The sequence below is a fragment of the Moschus berezovskii genome, chromosome 1, assembly GCF_049115385.1.
Source record: "Moschus berezovskii isolate FMDL1 chromosome 1, NW_MosBer_1.0, whole genome shotgun sequence".
Taxonomy (NCBI): Eukaryota; Metazoa; Chordata; class Mammalia; order Artiodactyla; family Moschidae; genus Moschus; species Moschus berezovskii.
The window spans coordinates 37468718-37491177 of record NC_142460.1 but is presented as its reverse complement, the minus strand read 5'-3'; the positions used below and the strand labels follow the sequence as shown (position 1 = coordinate 37491177).

The 22460-nt window shown below is 39.2% G+C and overlaps 1 protein-coding gene across 2 annotated transcripts in view; it reads right to left on the bottom strand.

The window, feature by feature from the left end:
• The window catches only part of TMPRSS15 (transmembrane serine protease 15), a 140973-nt gene that overhangs the window by 14811 nt on the left and 103702 nt on the right, over positions 1 to 22460 (bottom strand). For both annotated transcript variants that reach the window (XM_055417759.2, XM_088837087.1), the window contains 3 exons: positions 18304 to 18399; positions 14873 to 14922; positions 14540 to 14714 (listed from right to left, as the gene is read on the bottom strand). In XM_055417759.2, coding sequence (XP_055273734.2) covers positions 14540 to 14714; positions 14873 to 14922; positions 18304 to 18399 — 321 coding nt within the window. The remainder of the gene's footprint in view (positions 1 to 14539; positions 14715 to 14872; positions 14923 to 18303; positions 18400 to 22460) is intronic.

Genomic DNA, 22460 nt, shown 5'->3' with positions numbered 1-22460 from the left:
CCACAAAATTAAAAGAGGCTTGCTCCTTGGAAGAAAAGCTATGACCAACCTAGACAGCATATTAAAAAGCAGAGACATTACTTTATCTAAAAAATTCCCTCTAGTCAAAGGTATGGTTTTTCTAGTAATCATGTATGGATGTGAGATTTGGACCATAAAGAAATTTGAGTGCTGATGGACTGACGCTTTTGAACTGTGGTGTTGGAGAAGACTCTTGAGAGTCCCTTGGACTGCAAGGAGATCAAACACCTCAATTCTAAAGGAAATCAACCCTGAATATTCATTGGAAGGACTGAGGCTGCAGCTGAAGCTCTAATACTTTGGCCACCTGATGCAAAGAACTGACTTCCTGGAAAAGACCGTGATGCTGGGAAAGATTGAAGGCAGGGGGAAAATGGACGACAGAGGATGAGATGGCTGGATGGCATCACCGACTCGATGGACATGAGTTTGAACAAACTCTGGATTGGTGATGAACAGGGAAGCCTGGCTTGCTGCAGTCCATGTGGTCTCAAAGAGTTGGACACGACTGAGTGACAGAACTGAACGAGATTGTGGTTTTCACCTTATGTTTCCCATTAGAATCACCTGTTGTACTTTTAAATAACACTGCTATCCCTTCCCTATCTCTGATTTAATGAGTCTGGGATGGAGAGAGGCATTTTTAAATATTCATTTTTAAATTAAATCTCCGTGTTGATGGTAAGGTTTGAGAACCACTGCTATAGATCACATTCCAGTGTGGAGACCGCCTCTTGGTCCAAGGCTTCTTTCAGCAACCACAGTAGCTATGGTAACAATGAAAGAAGGTTCAGCTGTACCTCCTGTTTAGGGGATCACTGAATTCACAGAGGTCACATAGGCAATAAAACCTATTATGTTTATAATGAACTTGAGCAATTTCCACACATAATGAACTCATAATTTTTCATACACAATGTTGACTACTGATAATGTACTGGTAAAGGATAACATTTGTATCATGCTGCTGCTGCTGCTGCTGCTAAGTCGTTTCAGTCGTGTCCGACTCTGTGCGACCCCATAGACGACAGCCCACCAGGCTCCACCATCCCTGGGATTCTCCAGGCAAGAGGCAGATTAAATTGGAGATTGTATTAGAATCTGAAAGTGTACAGAAATTCCTCAATGTGCTGTTGGTCGGCAACATCTTCATGCCAAGAAATTACCGTTGGAAAACTGGTATTAAGCCAACTGAGCCATATTCACAATGAAGAAAATTCCAATAACTGCAATATAGCAGAACTAGTCATTCAATTTTCTGTGGTCACAAATGCCTAGTTTAACATGGTACTTCAAATATGAGAATCCAAGTTGCCTACAAATACATGTAAATATATAAAGGGCAGGAAGTTATTTCAAGTCCATCTGCTATGTTTTTACCTATTTATTCATTACTTTGTATATGCCTCTTAAATAATGGGCAATTACTCCTCCGAAAAAGTTGTATGTATTTTTACTCAGCATTTAATTTATGTATTTACTTGATATTTACAAAAAATGCATCTTAAAATTGCCACACTATTTTCCTACTTTGCATTTAATTATATTTATTTATATATATTATATCTTGCATTATAGTTTATATAACCAATACATTATATTAGTATTTATATATTAAATTATACATACTAATAACTTACAGTTAGTATTATTTAGTAATGATAAATCATTTTACTTTTGTTCATTATTAATAAATTATTAAATTTACTATTTATAATTAAGTACTGATATAAGTAAGTTATTTATTTAATAAATTATTAATTAATAAATTATTGATTTTATTATGAATGATAATAAAGTATTGTTTATTAATTGGCAAAATTGGTATACTAATTATACTAATAACACTATATTAATGGTATAACATTTCAATAATAACTATTAACATTTGCTCAAAGGAAGTATGAACCCATTTTATAGATTTCATTTTGAAGTTGAGTGGTGCTGCTGCTAAGTAGCTTCAGTCGTGTCCAACTCTGTGCGACCCCATAGACGGCAGCCCACCAGGCTCCTCCGTCCATGGGATTTTCCAGGCAAGAGTACTGGAGTGGGTTGCCATTGCCTTCTCCCTTGAAGTTGAGTACATTCACTTAAACAAATGATTGTCTCCTTAAGTGTTTCTACATATTTTATATTCAGAAAAAATACATAAAAGTTCTCAGTGGTATATTCAATTTCAGTTCAGTTCAGTTCAGTCGCTCAGTCGTGTCCGACTCTCCGCGACCCCATGAATCACAGCATGCCAGGCCTCCCTGTCCATCACCAACTCCCGGAGTTCACTCAAACTCATGTCCACAGAGTCAGTGATGCCATCCAGCCATCTCATTCTCTGTCATCCCCTTCTCCTCCCGCCCCCAACCTTTCCCAGCATCAGAGTCTTTTCCAGTGAGTCAACTCGTCGCATGAGGTGGCCAAAGTATTGCAGTTTCAGCTTTAGCATCAGTCCCTCCAATGAACATCCAGGATTGATCTCCTTTAGAATGGACTGGTTGGATCTCCTTGCAGTACAAGTGACTCTCAAGAGTTTTCTCCAACACCACAGTTCAAAAGCATCGATTCTTCGGCGATCAGCTTTCTTCACAGTCCAACTCTCACATCCATACATGACCACGGGAAAAACCATTGCCTTGACTAGACGGACCTTGGTTGGCAAAGTAATGTCTCTGCTTTTTAATATACTATCAAGGTTGGTCATAACTTTCCTTCCAAGGAGCAAGCGTCTTTTAATTTCATGGCTGCTATCAATTTAAATCGATAAAACAAGGCAGCTCGGATAAAATGCAGTTTTGTAGTTAAATTCCCAGATTACCTCTTTTATATGTCCTGTACTTTATCTGAGAACTACTGACATAACACTGATATGAGAGAACTTGTAGGTAATGCAAAGTTTAGTAATCACAATTTTCTCTCATTATTTTGGTATTTCAAATAGAAAGGCAACACACACAACAAACTATTAAGATTAAACATGCATGCTTTAATCTTCTGGTCTAATGTGGCTTACAGCAATGTTATTCTGACATAATTCTTAATGATTTCTGAAATTATTATTGTGCTGCAATGAACAGAGCCTCTCTTCCATGTTTTTATTTTTCCACCATCTGTAAGCAGCACTGAGGATAAGAAATATCTCTCCAACATGTGTCATTTGCACTTCTCTCTCATGTCCTTTCTGATAACTTTCCGTGTCTGTGTAATTAACTTCCCCCAGCATGAGCCCCACACTAGCGCAAACACAGTAAAATGACTACACCCTTTTTTCTGAGCACAAAGACTTGGGAATATGGAAGTCATAGCCAACAGTACATAAATCTTATGAATGAATGGAGAAATTTGCTAAAAATTCAAATTCCTACATTCTATCTCTAGAAATTCTAATTTAGAAGGTTGGCAAAGGAGTCAAGAATACATACTTTGTAATTACTATTGGTATATTGAGCAATACGAATCCTTCCTAGCTTTTCCATTCATCCAGAGCCAACAGATGGGGGAAGAAAATCTTCAGAGAAATCACTGCAGATGAAGAAAGGGGACTTGTTATGCTTCAAAAATTATTTGTTTCAAAGCATCTGTAATCTCATACAGCAAAGAAAAGTTACAGGACAGAAGACAGGTTGGGATGGGAATAGTATATAACCCCACTGGACAGGCAGACCCAATCCAGCAGAGGCTAAAGGTGGCAGAAATAGGGTATTTTTAGTTAGGGCAAGTGGGCTACATTTCATATTTATCTGCTTTGTTCAAGCAAACTGTTTTTCTCAGGAGCAAGGGAAACAAAGGCATAGGTTGAAATGAAATAGAAAGGTGTGTATTCCTGACATCTGCAACTTCAAAGACTGTGCACCTCATGGCATATAGTAGGCACTCCATAGATGCTGCCCTGGGTGGGATGACCTAATATTGTCCACTGTTTGTTGCTCTGTCCTGGGATGTAAATAACTTCACTAATCTAAACATAAGAATGACCAGGGGACATTGCTGGTGGTCCAGTGGTTAGGGATCTGCACTTCCACTGCAGGGGGCATGGGTTCTATCCCTGGTTGGGGAACTAAGATCCCATATGCCACTTGACATGGTCAAAAGTAAATATAAATAGTTATCTGATCTCTAAAAATCCTTAAAAAAAAAGAATGTCCATTTGTAAATGGGATTTTCATTGTGGTAGGAAGTAAATATGGTAAGATAAGTATCATAGAGCAACACAATATGCTAAAGGAAAAAAGATCAATGGGAACCCATACTATAAACTAAATTTTTCAATATTCTCCCATTACTAATGGTGGCATAAAGCAACCTCTGCACGTTTGCCCACTGCCAACCCATCCATATGTTTATAGAACTTTTAGTCTCTATTATCATTCTCCATGAATGGAATAGAATTCCTAATGGAATAGCCAACTTCAATTTTCAAAGGCAAGAAAGAATTGGAATGCCACTGAAATGTGCTACTGTTGTCAGAGAGCAAGAAAGTTTTCAAGAGTATCAGAGGTAATTTTAAAAGAACAAAGGAGCCAGATTAAATGGGATAACACTGGTTAGCTTTAACAATTTGAGCATCATATAGTAATCACAATAATTATTCTAGTTAATAAAACACATTGTTCACAAAAGGGCATGAGGCCAGAAAGAAATTCAAAAGGAAAAAAGCCAAGTATGTAAAATGGCAGATGTATTGTAAAGGAGGGTTGAGAGGAAGGATATGTTCCAGTATTATCCTTTCTCATGAATAGGAAAGCGTTTCATACATATGGGAATTTTTATTTCATCTATTAAGTAAAAGTATGTTTTTAAAATAAAGTTATGCATCTATGTGTTTAAGTGTGAAAAGACAAATAAATACAAGGAACCAGGACTAAGCCAAACAATCCTCAGCACTATTTGATCTGGTGGATTACTTCTGGGCTTCCCAGGTGGCTTTGTGTTAAAGAATATACCTGCAATGCGGAAGATGTGGGTTCAGTCCCTAGGTCAGGAAGATCCCTTGGAGAAGGAAATAGCAACCTCTGCCAGTATTCTTGCCTGGAGAATCCCATGGACAGAGGAGCCTGGCAGGCTATAGTCCATGGGATCGCAAAGAGTCAGACATGACTTAGCAACTGAACAACAGCAAGGATTACATCTGGAAACTTAAGAAATCATCTTTGAGAGCCTTTCTTCACTTGATTCCCAGGACTATCCACGGATTTGTGATTTCCCTCTCATTTCACTCTTTACTCTTCCTCAGTTTCTTTCCCAGCTCTTTTCTTCTCAAAAATTTAGATATTAGAATACTCTAGAATTTGCTTTCTGCCTTCTTTTCTTCATTAACATTAGTTTCAATGATGATCTTATCCAATGCCATGACTTTAAATACCAGAAATACCCATGTCTCTTGAGTCTCTTGCATTGGCAGGCAGGTTCTTTACCACTAGCACCACCTGGGAAGCCTGGATTCTGGAAGGAAGTTTCAAATTTAATACACAAAACATCTGAATTTTATTCCCTTTCCAATCCTGTTCCTTCTTATTTTCATCATCTCAATAAATGATATCAACTCTCATCTTATTGCTTAAAGACAAACCCTTTATTCTTCTCCTTATCTATCTGTTGTTGTAGTTTGGTCACTAAGCCACGTCCGACTCTCTTTTCAACCCTTTTAACTGCAGCACGCTAGGTTACCCTGACCTTCACTACTTCCAGAGTCTGCTCAAATTCATATTCATTAAGTTGGTGATGCTAGCCAACCATCTCATCCTCTGTCGCCCACATCTCCTTTTGCCTTCATTCTTCCCCACCATCTGATGGTGGCTCAGACGTGCAATGTGGGAGACCCAGGTTCGATCCCTGGGTCAGGAAGATCTCCTGGAGAAGGAAATGGCAACCCACTCCAGTATTCTTGCCTGGAAAATCCCATGGTCAAAAAGAGTCAGACATGACTGAGTGACTTCACTTTTCCCAGCATCAGAGGTCTTTTCTAATGAGTTGACTTTTCCCATCAGGTGGCCAAATTATTGGAGCTTCAGTTTCAGCATCAGTCCTTCCAATGAATATTCACAGTTGACTTCCTTTTGGACTGACTGGTTTGATCTCTTTGCGGTCTGAGGAACTCTCAAGAGTGATGTCTCTGCATTTTAAAATGTTGTCTAGGTTAGTCGTAGTTTTCTATCCAAGGAGCAAGCATCTTTTAATTTTGCGGCTGCACTCACTGTCTGCAGTGATTTTGGAGCCCAAGAAAATAAAATCTGTTGCTGCTTCTAGTTTTTTCCTTTTTATTTACCATGAAGTGATGGGACTGGATGCCATGATCTTAGTTTTTTTTAATGTTGAGTTTCAAGCCAGCTTCTCCTCTTTCACCTTTACCAAGAAGTTCTTTAGTTCCTCTTCACTTTCTCTGATCACTAGCAACTTTAGGGAGAAGGCAATGGCACCCCACTCCAGTACTCTTGCCTGGAAAATCCCATGGACAGAGGAGCCTGGTAGGCTGCAGTCCATGGGGTCGCTAGGAGTCAGACACGACTGAGCGACTTCACTTTCACTTTTCCTTTCATGCATTGGAGAAGGAAATGGCAACCCACTCCAGTGTTCTTGCCTGGAGAATCCCAGGGATGGGGGAGACTTGTGGGCTGCTGTCTATGGGGTCGCACAGAGTCGGACACAACTGAAGCGCCTTAGCAGCAGCAGCAGCAGCAACTTTAGATGACTCTCAGCATCTGAACATATTAATAAGATCCAGACATTTGTGTAGCTTCTTCTAACATAATCTTAGAGCCACCATTGTTTCTTTCTGACTGGTTCCCCCAAATTTACCCTTGCTCCCCTCAGCAGTAGAATCTCTATACAGATACCTGACTGGACAAGATCACTCTTACGCCTTCCAAACAGTCTCATATCCCACTTATCACAGCCAACTGAGTCCTCACCAGGGCATAGGATATTGTCTTGTTTACATCTCATATATTGTTCCATCCCACCATCAATCACTTCCTAATTAACAGTGGTAGCGAGGCTTCTCAGTGTTTCTGTTTTCTGCCCTAGCCTGTAATGTAAGCATCATTTAAGCAAAAACTTTGTTGGTCTGTAGAACATTATTATCCCTAAAACTTAGAACAGTGCTTGGCACAAGGCAAGTGTTCACTGGGACTTCCCTAATGGTCCAGGGGTTAAGAATCTTCCTTCCAATGCAGAAGACACAAGTTACACCCCTGGTCAGGGAAGTAGGAGCCCAAAAATAACCTGTGGGCCACAATAGAGAACTCACACACCTCAATGAAGACTCAGTGAAGCCAAAAGCAGAACAAAAAACGGTGAGTGCTCACTGACTGAAGGCATGTATGAAAATCAAGAGGCAATCCAGGAGTCAGAAAGATTGAGCACAGCCAGCGGTTACACATATCAGCCAGGTAGAGAGAGGAGTTGCAGATCAAGCCATATCAGCACACATGATTACACAAAATAAACAGGGGAAGAGAGCACACTGTAATGCCATCCAAGATGAAGAATTCGTTCTCAAAGTAGAAGTAGCTTCAGAGATCAGACGCTGAAACTTTTAGGAAATGAAACTTCTGAGTGGACTAATAATAATAATAACTTACCTATTAATAAAAGTATGTTATTAAAAGTAGTGCGGATAGAATACCATCAAGGAAATGAGTTATATGATATGGGCCAAAGGTGACTTTAAGTAGATGACACCAGATTGGAAATTGGTATCTCTTAGAAAAGGAGTCAAGATCCATGCCATAACCAAAACCCAATAAGTCGCTAATCTTGAAATCTCTACAGGCTTAGGAAAATACTCTTCATTTTTTTGATCTGTAAAAATTACTAAAATCTTGAAAAAGTGTTACAGGATTTCTGCAACCTGAAGGAGATAATTTATTATTAGCTGATCTCCTAAAACCATAAGAATAGAGAAACTAAACCCACAATCCATACATGACCACTGGAAAAACCATAGCCTTGACTAGACGGACCTTTGTTGGCAAAGTAATGTCTCTGCTTTTTAATATACTATCTAGGTTGGTCATAACTTTCCTTTCAAGGAGTAAGCGTCTTTTAATTTCATGGCTGCAATCAGCATCCGCAGTGATTTTGGAGCCCAAAAAAAGCGCCGAAGAATTGATGCTTTTGAACTGTGGTGCTGGAGAAGACTCTTGAGAGTCCCTTGGACTGCAAGGAGATCCAACCAGTCCATTCTAAAGGAGATCAATCCTGGGTGTTCATTGGAAGGACTATTGCTAAAGCTGAAACTCCAATACTTTGGCCACCTCATGCGACGAGCTGACTCACTGGAAAAGAGTCTGATGCTGGGAAGGATTGGGGGCAGGAGGAGAAGGGGACGACAGAGAATGAGATGTCTGGATGACATCACCGACTTGATGGACATGAGTTTGAGTGAACTCCGGGATTTGGTGTTGGACGGGGAGGCCTGGCGTGCTGTGATTCATGGGGTCGCAAAGAGTCGGACACGACTGAGCGACTGAACTGAACTGAACTGAAACCCACAATATTTTTTTAGAGTATGTTTAAGTATAAATGAGCGACTTCACTTTCACTTTTTACTCTCATGCATTGGAGAAGGAAATGGCAACCCAATCCAGTGTTCTTGCTTGGAGAATCCCAGGGACGGGAGAGCCTGGTGGGCTGCTGTCTCTGGGGTCACACAGAGTCGGACACGACTGAAGTGACTTAGCAGCAGCAGCAGCAAGTAGAAATGAAATAATTTTTAAAACAGTATATTTGGGTAGAGTCTGTGTCCTAGATCTATCTGGCTGAGGCATTAAAAAGAATCCAAATTTTAAACTGTAATTGCAGTATCAATTAATTAATTAATGTTGGTGGCTCAGATGGTAAAGAATCTGCCTACAATCCAGGAGACGTGAGTTCAATCCCTGGGTCGGGAAGTTCCTCTGAAGAAGGAAATGGCAACCCACTCCAGTATTCTTGCCAGGAGATTTCCATGGACAGAGGAGCCTGGCAGGCTCCAGTCCATGGGGTCACAAAGAGTCGGACACGACTGAATGACGATCGCTCACTGCAGTCAATACTGTTTAAAAAGTTGGTTTTATTATCACTATAAGTTAAATTAATTTAGTACTAAATAAAGTACAAATAGTAGTGTGCATTTCTTGTCATACACCAAAACACCTGGTTATGAAATCATCTATTTCAGAAATGTTAACACCTGTTTCAATAAATTGTTTTAATGAGAAATGAGGTAATCCATATGGTGCATTTGATCTTCTCTGAAGAGCAAATCTTGTCAATGATAATTTCATTATTGTGCTCAGTCGCTCAATTGTGTCCAGCTCTTTGTGACCCCGCTGACTGTAGCCCACCAGGCTCCTCTGTTCATGGGATTTTCCCAGAAAAATATTGGAGTGGGTTGCATTTCCTCCTCCAGGAATTTTATCATGGATAGGTATCTATTCAATAGATGTGATCCATACTGTAAATTATAAATGAGTGACCCACCCAGACTGAACAGTGGTCCCTTCTGGAGTCTACTTCAAGGATGGTGATGACTGGGAAGGGGTAAGGGAGGGATTTCCAGGTGGTGGAAATGTTTTATGTCTTGATGAGAGTGTAGTCACACAGACATATGCATTTTCAAAACTAATCAAATTGGACACTTAAGATTAGGCATTTTGCATATGTCAGTGGGAGAAAATGAAAGCAATACTAAACTCTGGTTGCTTTAGACAGTGCTATGGTTTACAATTTTCAAACTAATTTTCCATTCTAAGCTTGAGCAAATCCATAGTTATTTTGTAGATAGCATAAATAAGTGTTCTCATAATTGGAGATGAGTTACAAATATGGAAGAAGAAAAGACTAAAATGTATTCTATTGTGTTTTATTTGAATTGTTTCATTTTTAGTTCATATTTATAGAGCTATGCCCACTGAGAGCATCTAGAAGCAGGGCATGCCAGCAGCTGTAGGGCTGTGGATGATATTATTTTTTAAATGTAGAAGGAACTAAAACTGATGAATGGATTTGGGGTTTCTTATATAAAGCTTAATTTGAGGGCAAGGGCAGGGAAAGTACAAGATGAACCTGGAACATTTTATTTTGCCAGAAAGTAAGGAAGTTCTCAAACAATGGGGATATATCAAGACCAACAAGGGAGAAAGTTTGAAGTGTTTCTCAAAATATAAGAACTTTCTATAAAATAACTTGCTTGTATTAAAAAGATATCAAAGACAAGAAAAAAAGGCTGAGAAAGACAAAGATAGTAAGGCTGAGAGAAAGGCTGTTTTAGATTAAAGATGAAAGAGACATGGCAACCAAATTGAGTGCATTATTCTTAATTGGTTCTTGGGTGGAAAACATACAAGCTACACATGTTCTAAAAACATATTTGGGACAATTGACAAAAATAAATATATACTGTATTAATTAATTAGATAATTGTATTGCACGCATGTTAATTTCCATGATTTTCTGTGATTATGTAGGAAAATGTTCTTAGTTTACAAAACAAATAACAAAGAACACAGTGCAAAGAGGCACATGTCTAATCCACTGTCAAATGATTCAGAAAACAAATATTTCTCCAAAGTGGAGGGAATGAAAGAATGATGAGAAAGTTCTCATAGCATAAAATGGAAACAAATGGTAAATGTCAGTGAAGGTACATAGGAGTTCTCTGTACTGTTATTTGCAATTTGGGGGGCATGTCTGAAATTATATCAATATAAAAATATTAGAAAATAAATGTGCTGAATATCTCATGGGTAAGACTTAGAGTGTTCTTCCATGGATATTTCCTGAACAGGAATAATAAAAATTTTATTGCACATTTCTCTAATTCACAAAAGCATTGCAGCATCTTAATTTTGCCCTGGCAATCACCCTAGGAGATAGATATTCTGTGGACACTCTACAGATGAGATCCTGAAACCCACAGATTCGAAGTCACACAAAGTTAGTGTCATGAAAAAGTGAAAGGGAAAGTGAAGTCTCTCAGTTGTGTCCAACTCTTTGTGAGTCCATGAACTGTACCTTCCAGGCTCCTACATCCATGGGATTTTCCAGGCAAGATTAATGGAGTGGGTTGCCATTTCCTTTTCCAGGGGATCTTCCCAACCCAGGAATCAAACCTGGGTCTCCTGCATTGCGGGCAGACTCTTTACCATGTTAGCCACAAGGGGGCTTCCCCTTTAGTCAGTACCATAAGTAGGACCAAAATCCTATTCTCTGATTTGAAGTCAACCTTTCTTATCTTTCAGTTCAGTTCAATTCAGTTCAGTCGCTCAGTCGTGTCCGACTCTTTGCGACCCCATGAATCGCAGCATGCCAGGCCTCCCTGTCCATCACCAACTCCCTCCTTGTCTTTAAATCACAGCAAAGTTGGCTCATACTTTCCAAATTTCTCTTTTAAGGTTGGAAAATAAAAACAGACACAAACAGTAAAGGAGAGATGGAACAAGCAGAGGGAAGTTTAGTGACATCCAGGAATACCGAAGCTGAGGGATGGGAAAGGAGGTGAAAACAGACAAATGTAGACAGAGAAGAACTGTCCAATTAGACCATTTAACTCTCCACAGGTGGAAACTCCTGGAGCAGATTTACATCGAGGTCAGGTCAGATCAGGTCACTAGCTTCCCAGGTGGCTCTAGTGGTAAAGAACCCGCCTGCCAATGCAGGATACATAAGAAATGTGGGTTCGATCCCTGGGTCGGAAGGATCCTCTGGAGAAGGGCATTGCGACCCACTTCAGTATTCTTGCCTGGAGAATCCCATGGACAGAGGCGCCGAAAGGGCTACAGTCCATAGGGCTGCACAGAGTTAGACATGACTGAAGTGACTTAGCACACAGTACAAACACAGGTAATTTGTGTGGGGCTTCCCAGGTGGCCCTAGTGGTAAAGAACCGCCCACCCCAACCTGCCGCCAATGCAAGAGACATAAGAGATCAGTGTTTGATTCCTGGGTCAAGAAGATCCACAGGAGAAGGGCATGACAATCCATTCCAGGAGCCTAGGGGACTACAGTCGGATATGACTGAAGTGACTTAATGTGCACACAGGCACAGGTTATTTGTATGGTAAGGTTTCAGTAAGTTTCTTGATTTGGGTTCTCCTTTTTATTAGGAAATTAAACTTTTCACTGTATAAGTAGAGTTTTAAAAATCAAAGGCAGTATTAGCATATTTGTAAGAATATTTTTTTTGTATAAAACTCTCTGAAATAATATCAGAAACTTTCTTGGTTAGAGACATAAATAAGAAAGCAAGAAAACTCCTGGCAACTGAAAAAGAATGAGATATAGTACCACTGAGGGGCTGAGGAGAGTGTGTACAAAGCACGTTGCTGAGGAGAAGTCTGAACCATCACAATTCTACTACAGCTTACACTTGCTTGCCTTTGTTGAGATTTAAAACCGTGTGAAAAGTTACTTTATGTCCTGTATGACTGAACATGTGTTTATATTAGATGAAAATGTGTTTCCATTTCCTTCATGTATTCGTGGTTTGAAAAGATGCTATTGGTATCCCTAACCGATAATAAGTACATCTGTAAAGTAGATAATTAAAAGATGTCATTAACGTCACTGCAAGCCTGGTTCACATTTAGAAAACATATGTTCTGCAAGAACATTGAATGGATGAATTTACCAAATCTGACGTTAATACAGGAGGTTAATATAGTAGGTCTTACTAAGACCTACCCATGGTGCAGCAGAAAACATTGAATTTCTAGCTAAAGATACCTTTTACCTGTAACATAGTTAGGATAGAGGTTACCCTTTGGACATGCCCAGTGCATAGAGTATGTGCAGGTAAAGGTTGAAGTCCTGTTTAGCAGGGAGTGGGAAAATTGACTGCTATAGATGTTGTTTTTTATGATATGGTAGGGAAAAAAAGATTAAAACAGAGTTATCAAGAAGCAGCAATGTCAAGGAGCAGTTTAGATATGGGAGAGGCTGTAGTATTGTCACCCAGACACAGAGTGTAATGCACAGACTCTGAGAACTTTAGAAGCTGACCAACAGTACCTTGGAGAGTCCTCTTGAAGCCCAGGTAACTGGCCAAACTACAAATCAGGGTCCTCACTTCTAGACTCCCAGCATTCTCGGTGTGAGTTTGCACTCATTCTGGTATGATGGGTATTTCACATTAGGCTAAGTTCGTTAATACTCATTCTCCCTGGCCCTACCTGTCTCCCAAACAATTCTGACTGCCTTTGTGGTTGACAGTTTATCTCCCTTCATCCAAGAACTTTCAGTGTCTGTGTTTGTACAAAGTTAGTCTTTTAACCTGATTAAGGACAGTTGCCTCTTCCATTCTGCACACACACGGTGCTTTTTTCACTTAAGAGATTTTGGATGTTTGAGGCTCATTCTAACCCTCACAGTTAAGGTCATTTCCTGGAGGCCTCTTCTACTCAATCCAGGGCAGGAAATCACTCTTGTCAGGGCTTATGAATCTATGAGGAAGCTACCTTTTTCTGACCTAATTCAGAAATGTTGGAGTATAATTACAAAAAGAGGTGACATCTTTCAGGCAGATGAAGAAATTAACACATTCTTGGACCCAGGAATATTGATGTTTATTTTCTACCTCCTCCATCCACTTTCTCCTGTGGCACTGCTCTAAGGATGGCTGCTCTAGAGGGAGAAGACAAATTCTAGAAATCCACATGTACTTTGTCAAATCATACTACAAGAAGAGCATTAGACATGGTCGATTCTTAGTTCTAAGTTTTAGTTACCGCTCGCATCAAAAGGGCTTCCGTGGTGACTTAGCGGTTAAGAATCTGCCTGCAATGCAGGAGACCTGGGTTCAGTCCCTGCGTTGGGAAGATTCCCTGGAGGAGGGAATGGCAACCTACTCCAGCATTCTTGTCTGGGGAATCCCACGGACAGAAGATCCTGGCGGGATGCAATCCATAGTGTCACACAGAGTGGGAGAGGACTGAAGCGACTCAGCAGCAGCACCACCATCAAAACAGATCTGACTTGAGAACTAAAGAAACCTTTTTATGCTAATTCACAGCAAGGTGCTTACATATGAATTTCAAAGAGCACACTTTAATTTGTAACTGGAGATCTACTGATACTTTTTTTTTTGACACTGATGACTTAATAACAATAAATATTGTCCTAAATGACTGATGACCAGCACAAGTTATATAGTAAAAGCTCATTTTATACCTTTAAAAATGCTTACCTTGTGAATAGGTGGAAATTTCCATTTTTATGTATTACTGGACAGTAATTTTCATGGGATTACTAGTAATTTTCCCATGAAAGTCATGTATAACATGTATGAACTGTCCAGTAATTTTCCCATGAAAGTCATGTATAAAAATAAAGTACAATTAAGACTCATTTTCATTTGATTCTTACATCAAGTGTTATGTTTCCGACATACATAAAAATTGAAATTTCCACCTATTCAATTACTGGACAGTTTATAGTGTTATAAACAGTGGGGACGTTTCCCTGCTGGGAGGATTTGGGGAGGCTGCCTGAAATGGGATGCACAGGGTCTGCCAGGGTCACCTCGTTGGGGAAGTGACGTCACACTCACCCGTACACGCAGTGGGCGGCCGACACGAGCCAATCCCTGCTCACCAGAGAAGCTCCGCAGACCTGTTGATCGTTGAAATACAGAGCAACGACCCAAGGCCAGGCTCCTTCTCTGGAGTCATTTCCTCCGACAATCTTCGGGCTGACTTCTCGCGTCACCAGTTTTTTCCCACATGCTATTAAGATGATTGAAGTAAGAGCCTCTAGTTAATTTCGGTGAATTTCCTCTGATCCTGAAAATTGAATGGGCCACTACAAAATAATTTAAGGTGACAACGACTCCAGGACATTAAACTGAAGGCTTGAAGGAGAACAAGAGGAAATATTTACTTACATCTATAGTTACATTGTAGCAGAATTAGTGAATCCTCTAAGCACTGCTGGCTGTAATAGAAGAGCAACTATATTTTAAAAATGGTGCACATAACATTTCAAACAAAACATAGCATTATAGGTTATCCTATTTTTTCTCTTTAGTAAAATGGGCTGTTAAATATGTCATACTCAAAATGTAGGGAGGTTGAAATGCACAGCAGAAAATCTTCAATTGAAAGGCAAATAAAGGTGAGTTTGAACCTTTAACTCCACAACGCAGGTGATTTTAGATAAGTTGCTCAATATTCCCGAGGCTGTTTTAGTATCCATTAATTGGGGCATAGTACCTTATTGGAGTTTTGTGAGAAATAAATATTTGCAGTGGAATTACTATTGTGAATTATGCAGAATGAGTAGTCCATAAACCATGCCTACTGTTAGCTTCTGTGAATCAACCTTGGATTTCATCATTCTATAATACAGAATATGCCTTGGGTGCCCAACACTGTGTGTGAGGCTGTGTACTTATTCAGGGAATTCAATGATGAATAAATCATAAGTCCTACCTTCAAAGGAGACAGACATGTAAACAGGCACATAAAGTGCAGGCATAAATAATTAAAAACTCACTACCTGTTTAAATATTTGGACACCGATTTTTTTTCAAAGCCAAGCATTCTCGTTTAAAGAAATTAAAAGAAAAATTGTTTTAAAATGTTATACTTACCAACCACTAGAGATCAGTATAATACAAGGAATTAAAGAACTTGCCAACACTTTTTCCTGATGCAGCTATGTAGCTATCACTTATATTAAAACACACATATGCATACAATTTTAACATTTTCTATTTAAATATTTAACACCATCTCTTGTGCACGTTGTTTAGATGCTTGAAATTTTAGAAAAGACCAAATCAAAAAACACAAAACATGACCCAAGATCCATGTGAGATAATAAGCACAATCAGAGCAATTCAATGTTTCTGGAACATACATGGTGAGTATTTGATCACAGGCATTCATGTTGTCTAATGGACAAATTCTTTAGAGTAGACATATTCAATTGAAATATAAGGAAATGTATATTTTATTAATAAGTAACATTCATGTAGGTATATCTATATAGATATAGATGTTTCTATATGGCTTCCCTGATACCTCAGTTGGTAAAGAATCCGCCTGCAATGCGTGAGACCTGGGTTCGATCCCTGGGTTAGGAAGATACCCTGGAGAAGGGAAAGGCTACCCACTCCAGTATTCTGGCCTAGAGCATTCCATGGACTCAATAGTCCATAGTTAGGAGATAAGCAGTTTTTAGGATATTTTCCACAATGATGTCCCTTAGAGAGGAGAAGTACTTTTATATGAGCTGGAAATACCCACTGTAGCTTTCTAATGTTTAATTGAGATGCAGAATGTAATTGAGACGCAGAAGATGCAGTTTCGATCCCTAGGTCAGGAAGATTCCCTGGAGTAGAAAATAGCAACCCATTCCAGTTTTCTTGCCTGGAAAATTCCATTCTTGCCTGGACAGGGGAGCCTGGCAGGCTACAGTCCATGGGGTCGCAAAGAGTTGGACATGATTGAGCAACTGAGGGGCAAAGTGTTGATAAGCACTCTATATCCTGTATCTAGAACACATTCTCAACCAACATGTATAAAATCAAAATTTGCTTATATCTAGGACTACCAGGCAAAGAAAAAGGAAGCCCAGTACTGGAAGTAGCGCAATTCTACATTTCCCGTTATATCAGGTCAAGTTGCTTCCGTAGGTAGAAGAATCATCCTCCTAGATATCTTCTTTCTTTTCTTATTTTTTTATTATGACCACTAGTGAAAGAGCATTTTCAAAACACCACATTACATGGGGCAATAAACCTGTCTCTTCAATAAATAAATAAATAAATATATTAATAAATTAACTAAGTGAAAATATATCTGATTTCCTGCTAGCCTAGTATATGTGGCTAATCAAGAAAGAGATTAAGAATGTCCTGGCTTATTGATATACTGAAAGTTTCAAGTATCTCTGTCTATAAATGTTATCTCTTTCAAATAACACAAACCTACATACAATAGAGACATCAATGTACAATGATACTGGCATTTTGTTGATAAGCATGGAATAACCTAGTTCTTATTTTAAACATGCATATAATTAATATGAAAATATTTAATACTTTTCCCTTTTTTCCTAACTCATCCTTAAATGTTTGTAAAATATAAATGAGAGGCATTCTCAACATACAAGCTGCTCAACATCTGTAATGGTAATGTAAATTTAGACATGCCTTATAAAAAGGAAATCTATGAAAGGAGATCTTGCAGATTCTTTGCTTCACCCCGATGAGATTAATAATATCAGCTAAGGCTCTGCAAGCATTCATATAAAATATTCAACCGCAAAGTACTTTGGTACTAAAACTACTCCTTTAATAATTTGTTTTACTGGTTGAACTTACAGAAATGGCAACTTTTCATGAATAGCTGAATAATTATATAATTTAACTTTTCACCATTTAATATGTTAAACCAAAAACTATAACCTAATGTACCAGCAATAATATCTTAAATTCTTGTAGTTATAGTCTTTTCTTAAAGTTACTTTTTGCACCCACCCCCAAGCTGGCCTTTAATGGAGCTGTAAAATTTGAAGCCAATTTCAACTGAAGTTATCATTAATGCCCGAACAGAAAAAATGACATAATTTAAGCTAAAACAGATATTTGAATACAGAAAAGATGCTGCTTTTAAAACATGAGTAAAAGCAAACCTAATTTTAAAGAGTAAAACAGAAATGCAGACACAACTTAGAGTGTGGATTCCTTCACTTAATATCCATGTTCTGTTTGCTAGGAAGGGGCTTCCCAGGTTGCTCTAGTGGTAAGGAACTCTTCTGGCAATCCACTCCTGTGTTCTTGCCTTGAAAATCCCATGGGCAGAATAGCCTGTAGGCTATAATCCATAGGATCACAAAGAGTTTGACACAACTGAAGCAACTGAGCATGAATGCATTTGCTAGGAAAAAGAATGCCATGACTTTTGTTCTTCTTTCTTATCTTTTGATGATACATAATGGCATCACTCTTTTTAGTCTGATCAACATGTACCTATTTATCTCAACTCTCACAATTTATTTCTAAGGCATTTACTTTTTTTAAATCCAAGAGTAGGGATAAAAAGGATATGGAAGTAAAACTTTTTGAATCTCTGTGTGCTATTTAGTTACACTACAATACTTCATTTGACCATCTTACCATATATATGGAGTAGGTAATGTTATCCAATAGGATGGATTAGATACTGCTTGAGATTACCTGAATAACAAAAAGTTAAATATCTTTCAAAATTATATGGCCAGTATGTGATGGCTTCAAAATCTGAATGGCTTTGAAATCTATTATTTGGTCCATGTACATTTAATCAAAGAACAAATTTTGTAACCTACCTTGGTGTTACTATTAAGCTGCCATTAGGTGCTATGTTTAATTTTACAAATGGTCCACCTCCAGTAAAAAAGGCTGGCATGGATGAGTTTCCAGTCCTAGGGAAAAACCCATGAACAAAATAAACACACACACACAAACACCATAAATTTAATGCTGTGGACATTGAAATAAACTATGAAATTTCTGACAAAGAGATTAACATTTTAATATTCAACGTCAAGTGTTTTAATGTTTAAAAGATGGTATAGATCTGTAGAAGAATTACTCACAATGACATAAAATGTCATTTTAATGTTTGCATAATACTTCTAGTTCTTATGTGCCTGCCCATATATATTATTTATCTGAGTTAACATCAGTGTATACATCAATTGAGTGTCTGAGTTTCTCATTTGAGTTTTTCTATGTTGTCCAGAAATTTCCATAATGGTCAATTATAATGACAACTTCACAGACTTGCTGCACCATAATTTATTAAACTTTTCTTCCTGTTGAGTGTAATTCACCTTTTAAAAACAAGCACATTGTCTAAAAACGTAGAAAAAGGAGATCTTCAGTGTTTAGTCGCTCTGTTCTTGATATTTTATTCAGTGCAAAGCCTAATAACCATCTTAATTTAAAGTGAGAAGTTATGTGACTGTTCTAAAAGACAGAGTATGTAGCCTGGACTTCTGAGTGTCAACCAGCGAACCAGAATGGGCTACACACTTTTATGTGACAAAAGACATTAAGTTACTGGCCTTTCTTGTCCTTGAAAGCCTATTATAGCCATTCTGTCAACTGTGAACCTTCATGGAAGATTTCTGATTATCCCTAGGCTGGAAACATTAGCTTCTGAGTTTTTTAATATTTTTCCTGCCTTTTATTTGGCAGAAGGCAGTGGCAACCCACTGCAGTACTCTTGCCTGGAAAATCCCATGGACGGAGGAGCTTGGTAGGCTTCAGTCCATGGGGTCGCGAAGAGTCGGACACAACTGTGCGAATTCACTGTCATTTTTCACTTTCATGCATTGGAGAAGAAACTGGCAACCCACTCCAGTGTTCTTGCCTGGAGAATCCCAGGGACGGCGGAGCTTGGTGGGCTGCCGTCTATGGAGTCGCACAGAGTCGGACACGACTGAAGCGACTTAGCAGCAGCAGCAGCAGCCTTTTATTTATTCTAGATTTCAATCTTCATATAAACTATGCCTTTAGGCTAGAGACATCCTGGTGCCTGCTTTTGTCTCCTGGCTGGCAGGGAGATGATGTGGTTCCTATCTTTTGGAATATCACTATGGACCTGCCCACTACCTCTTCAAAAGAAGGTCCAGTGTCTTCCCTGGACCATAGTCAATGCTGAACATTTCCTAACTCTGTACACAGAGGAGTTTCCAAGGAAGACTCATGGCTGTTATGGTCAGTAAGAGGAAAAGAACTAAGGAGAGGGTGTTTCCTCTCTCTTTCAGGTGAAACAATACCTTAAAGACACTGAAAGTGTCTAGTAGCTTTCATCCACTGAACAGAAAGCTGGAACAAGGAAACTCCTATGTAATGTCTCAGACTTTAGCACTTGCACTTTCATTTTATAAACAGATGAAAGTAACTGAATCAATGATCAGTCCTTTAAAAAAAATCTAAAATGGATTTACCAAAGGGAAAATGAGTCTTACTGCTATTATTGCTAAAGTTTAATATATTCCTTCCATGTGGGAAGAATAATTATCTTTCTTAAAGATTTATATAAAATATAGCTGTTATAGCTCAAAAAAGAAAACAGGAATAAAGACATCCAAAGACAAGGAAAACACTCAAAAAGATACACGCACCTCAATGTTCACGGCAGTATTATTTGCAATAACCAAAATACGGAAGCAACCTACATGCCCATCACAAGAGGAATGGATACAAAATAATAAAATTTTGCCATTTGTGACAAAATGGGCAGACCTAAGCAATCTGTTTAAGGCACTGATAAATTAATTCATAAATCAGGATCCACAAAATGAACATCACCCAGGGGCCTGGTCCATGTCACAAATCTAAATCTAAGTCAACCTGCACTTACAGGAAGTGCTTCACTGTCAAGAAACTGTAAAACCTGTCATAATCCTCCAACTCAGGTTCAGCTGGCTCAGCTCAGTCGCTCAGTCATGTCTGACTCTTTGCAACCTCATGGACTGCAGCACACCAGGCCTCCCTGTCCATCACCAACTCCTGGAGTTTAACCAAACTTTATGTCCATTGAGTCAGTGATGCCATCCAACCATCTCATCCTCTGTCGTCCCCTTCTTCTCCTGCATCCAATCTTTCCCAGCATCAGAGTCTTTTCAAATGAGTCAGCTCTTTGCATCAGGTGGCCAAAGTATTGAAGTTTCAACTTCAACATCAGTCCTTCCAATGAACACTCAGGACTGATCTCCTTTAGAATGGACTGGTTGGATCTCCTTGCAGTCCAAGGGCCTCTCAAGAGTCTTTTCCAACACCACAGTTCCAAAGCATCAATTCTTCGGTGATCAGCTTTCTTCACAGTCCAACTCTCACATCCATACATGACCACTGGAAAAACCATAGCCTTGACTAGACGGACCTTGGTTGGCAAAGTAATGTCTCTGCTTTTTAATATACTATCTAGGTTGGTCATAACTTTCCTTCCAAGGAGTAAGCGCCTTTTAATTTCCTGGCTGCAATCAGCATCTGCAGTGATTTTGGAGCCCAAAAAAAGTCTGACACTGTTTCCACTGTTTTTCCATCTATTTCCCATGAAGTGATGGGACCAGATGCCATGATCTTAGTTTTCTGAATGTTGAGCTTTAAGCCAACGTTTTCACCCTTCTCTTTCACTTTCTTTTTTAAATTATTTTTTTTACATTATTGTATTGGTTTTACCATACATTGACATGAATCTGCCCCGGGTGTACATGTGTTCCCCATCTTGAACCCCCTTCCCACCTCCCTCCCCATCCCATCCTTCTGGTTCATCCCAGTACACTAGCCCCGAGCATCCTGTATCATGCATCGAACCTGGGCTGGCGATTCGTTTCACATATGATAAGTTTCAATGCCATTCTCCCAAATCATCCTACCCTCACCCTCTCCAACAGAGTCCACAAGATTGTTCTATACATCTGTGTCTCTTTTGCTGACTCATATACAGGGCTATCGTTACCATCTTTCTAAATTCCATATATATGCATTAGTATACTGTATTGGTCTTTTTCTTTCTGGCTTACTCCACTCTATACAATAGGCTCCAGTTTCATCCAGCTGATTAGAACTCATTCAAATGCATTCTTTTTAATGGCTGAGTAATACTCCATTGTGTATATGTACCACAGCTTTCTCATCCATTCATCTGCAGATGGACATCTAGGTTGCTTCCATGTCCTGGCTATTATAAACAGTGCTGTGATGAACATTGGAGTACATGTGTCTCTTTCAATTCTGGTTTCCTTGGTGTGTATGCCCAGGAGTGCAATTGCACCCTTCTCTTTTACTTTCACCAAGAGGCTTTTTAGTTATTCTTTGCTTTCTGCCTTAGCTGGCTCACTTTATCCTAGAAAATAGGACCTGGCAGCCTGTAAGCCCATGAGGAAAGCCTTGGCCTTTTAGCCAGTGGTACCGTTTCTCCCTTGCCTCTCTGACGTTCTATAAAACTCACGCTTGCCCCGACCCCTCAGGAATAGTGCTCCACTGCCTGCGAGGCATTGTCCCCTCCAGTCTCTGGGCCATTTTGTCTTGAATGTCTCAGTCATGTCTGACTCTTTGAAACTCCATGGACTGTATCCTGCCAGGCTCCTCTGTCCATGGGATTCTCCAGGCAAGAATACTGAAGTGGGTTGCCATTTCCTTCTCCAGAGGATCTTCCTGACCCAGGGATCCAACTTGCATCTCCTGTGTCTCTTGCACTGCAGGTGGATTCTTTATCACTGAGCCACTGGGGGAAGTCCTTGAATAAAGGACATCAACTTGTTATTAAATTGGTTTAGTTTTCTCATTTGACAGCACTTGGGACTAAACGGGGGAACATTTAGGAAGAGTTATTCATTAAAAATACGGATTGAGGTTGTGGATTTAAGGCTTCCTTTGTCTCTGGCTGCTTTTAGTCTATTGCTTAGTTGTCTTATAAAGAAAGATCCTGAGGAGATGTATTAATTTCTGTGGAAATTTAAAGCAAAGT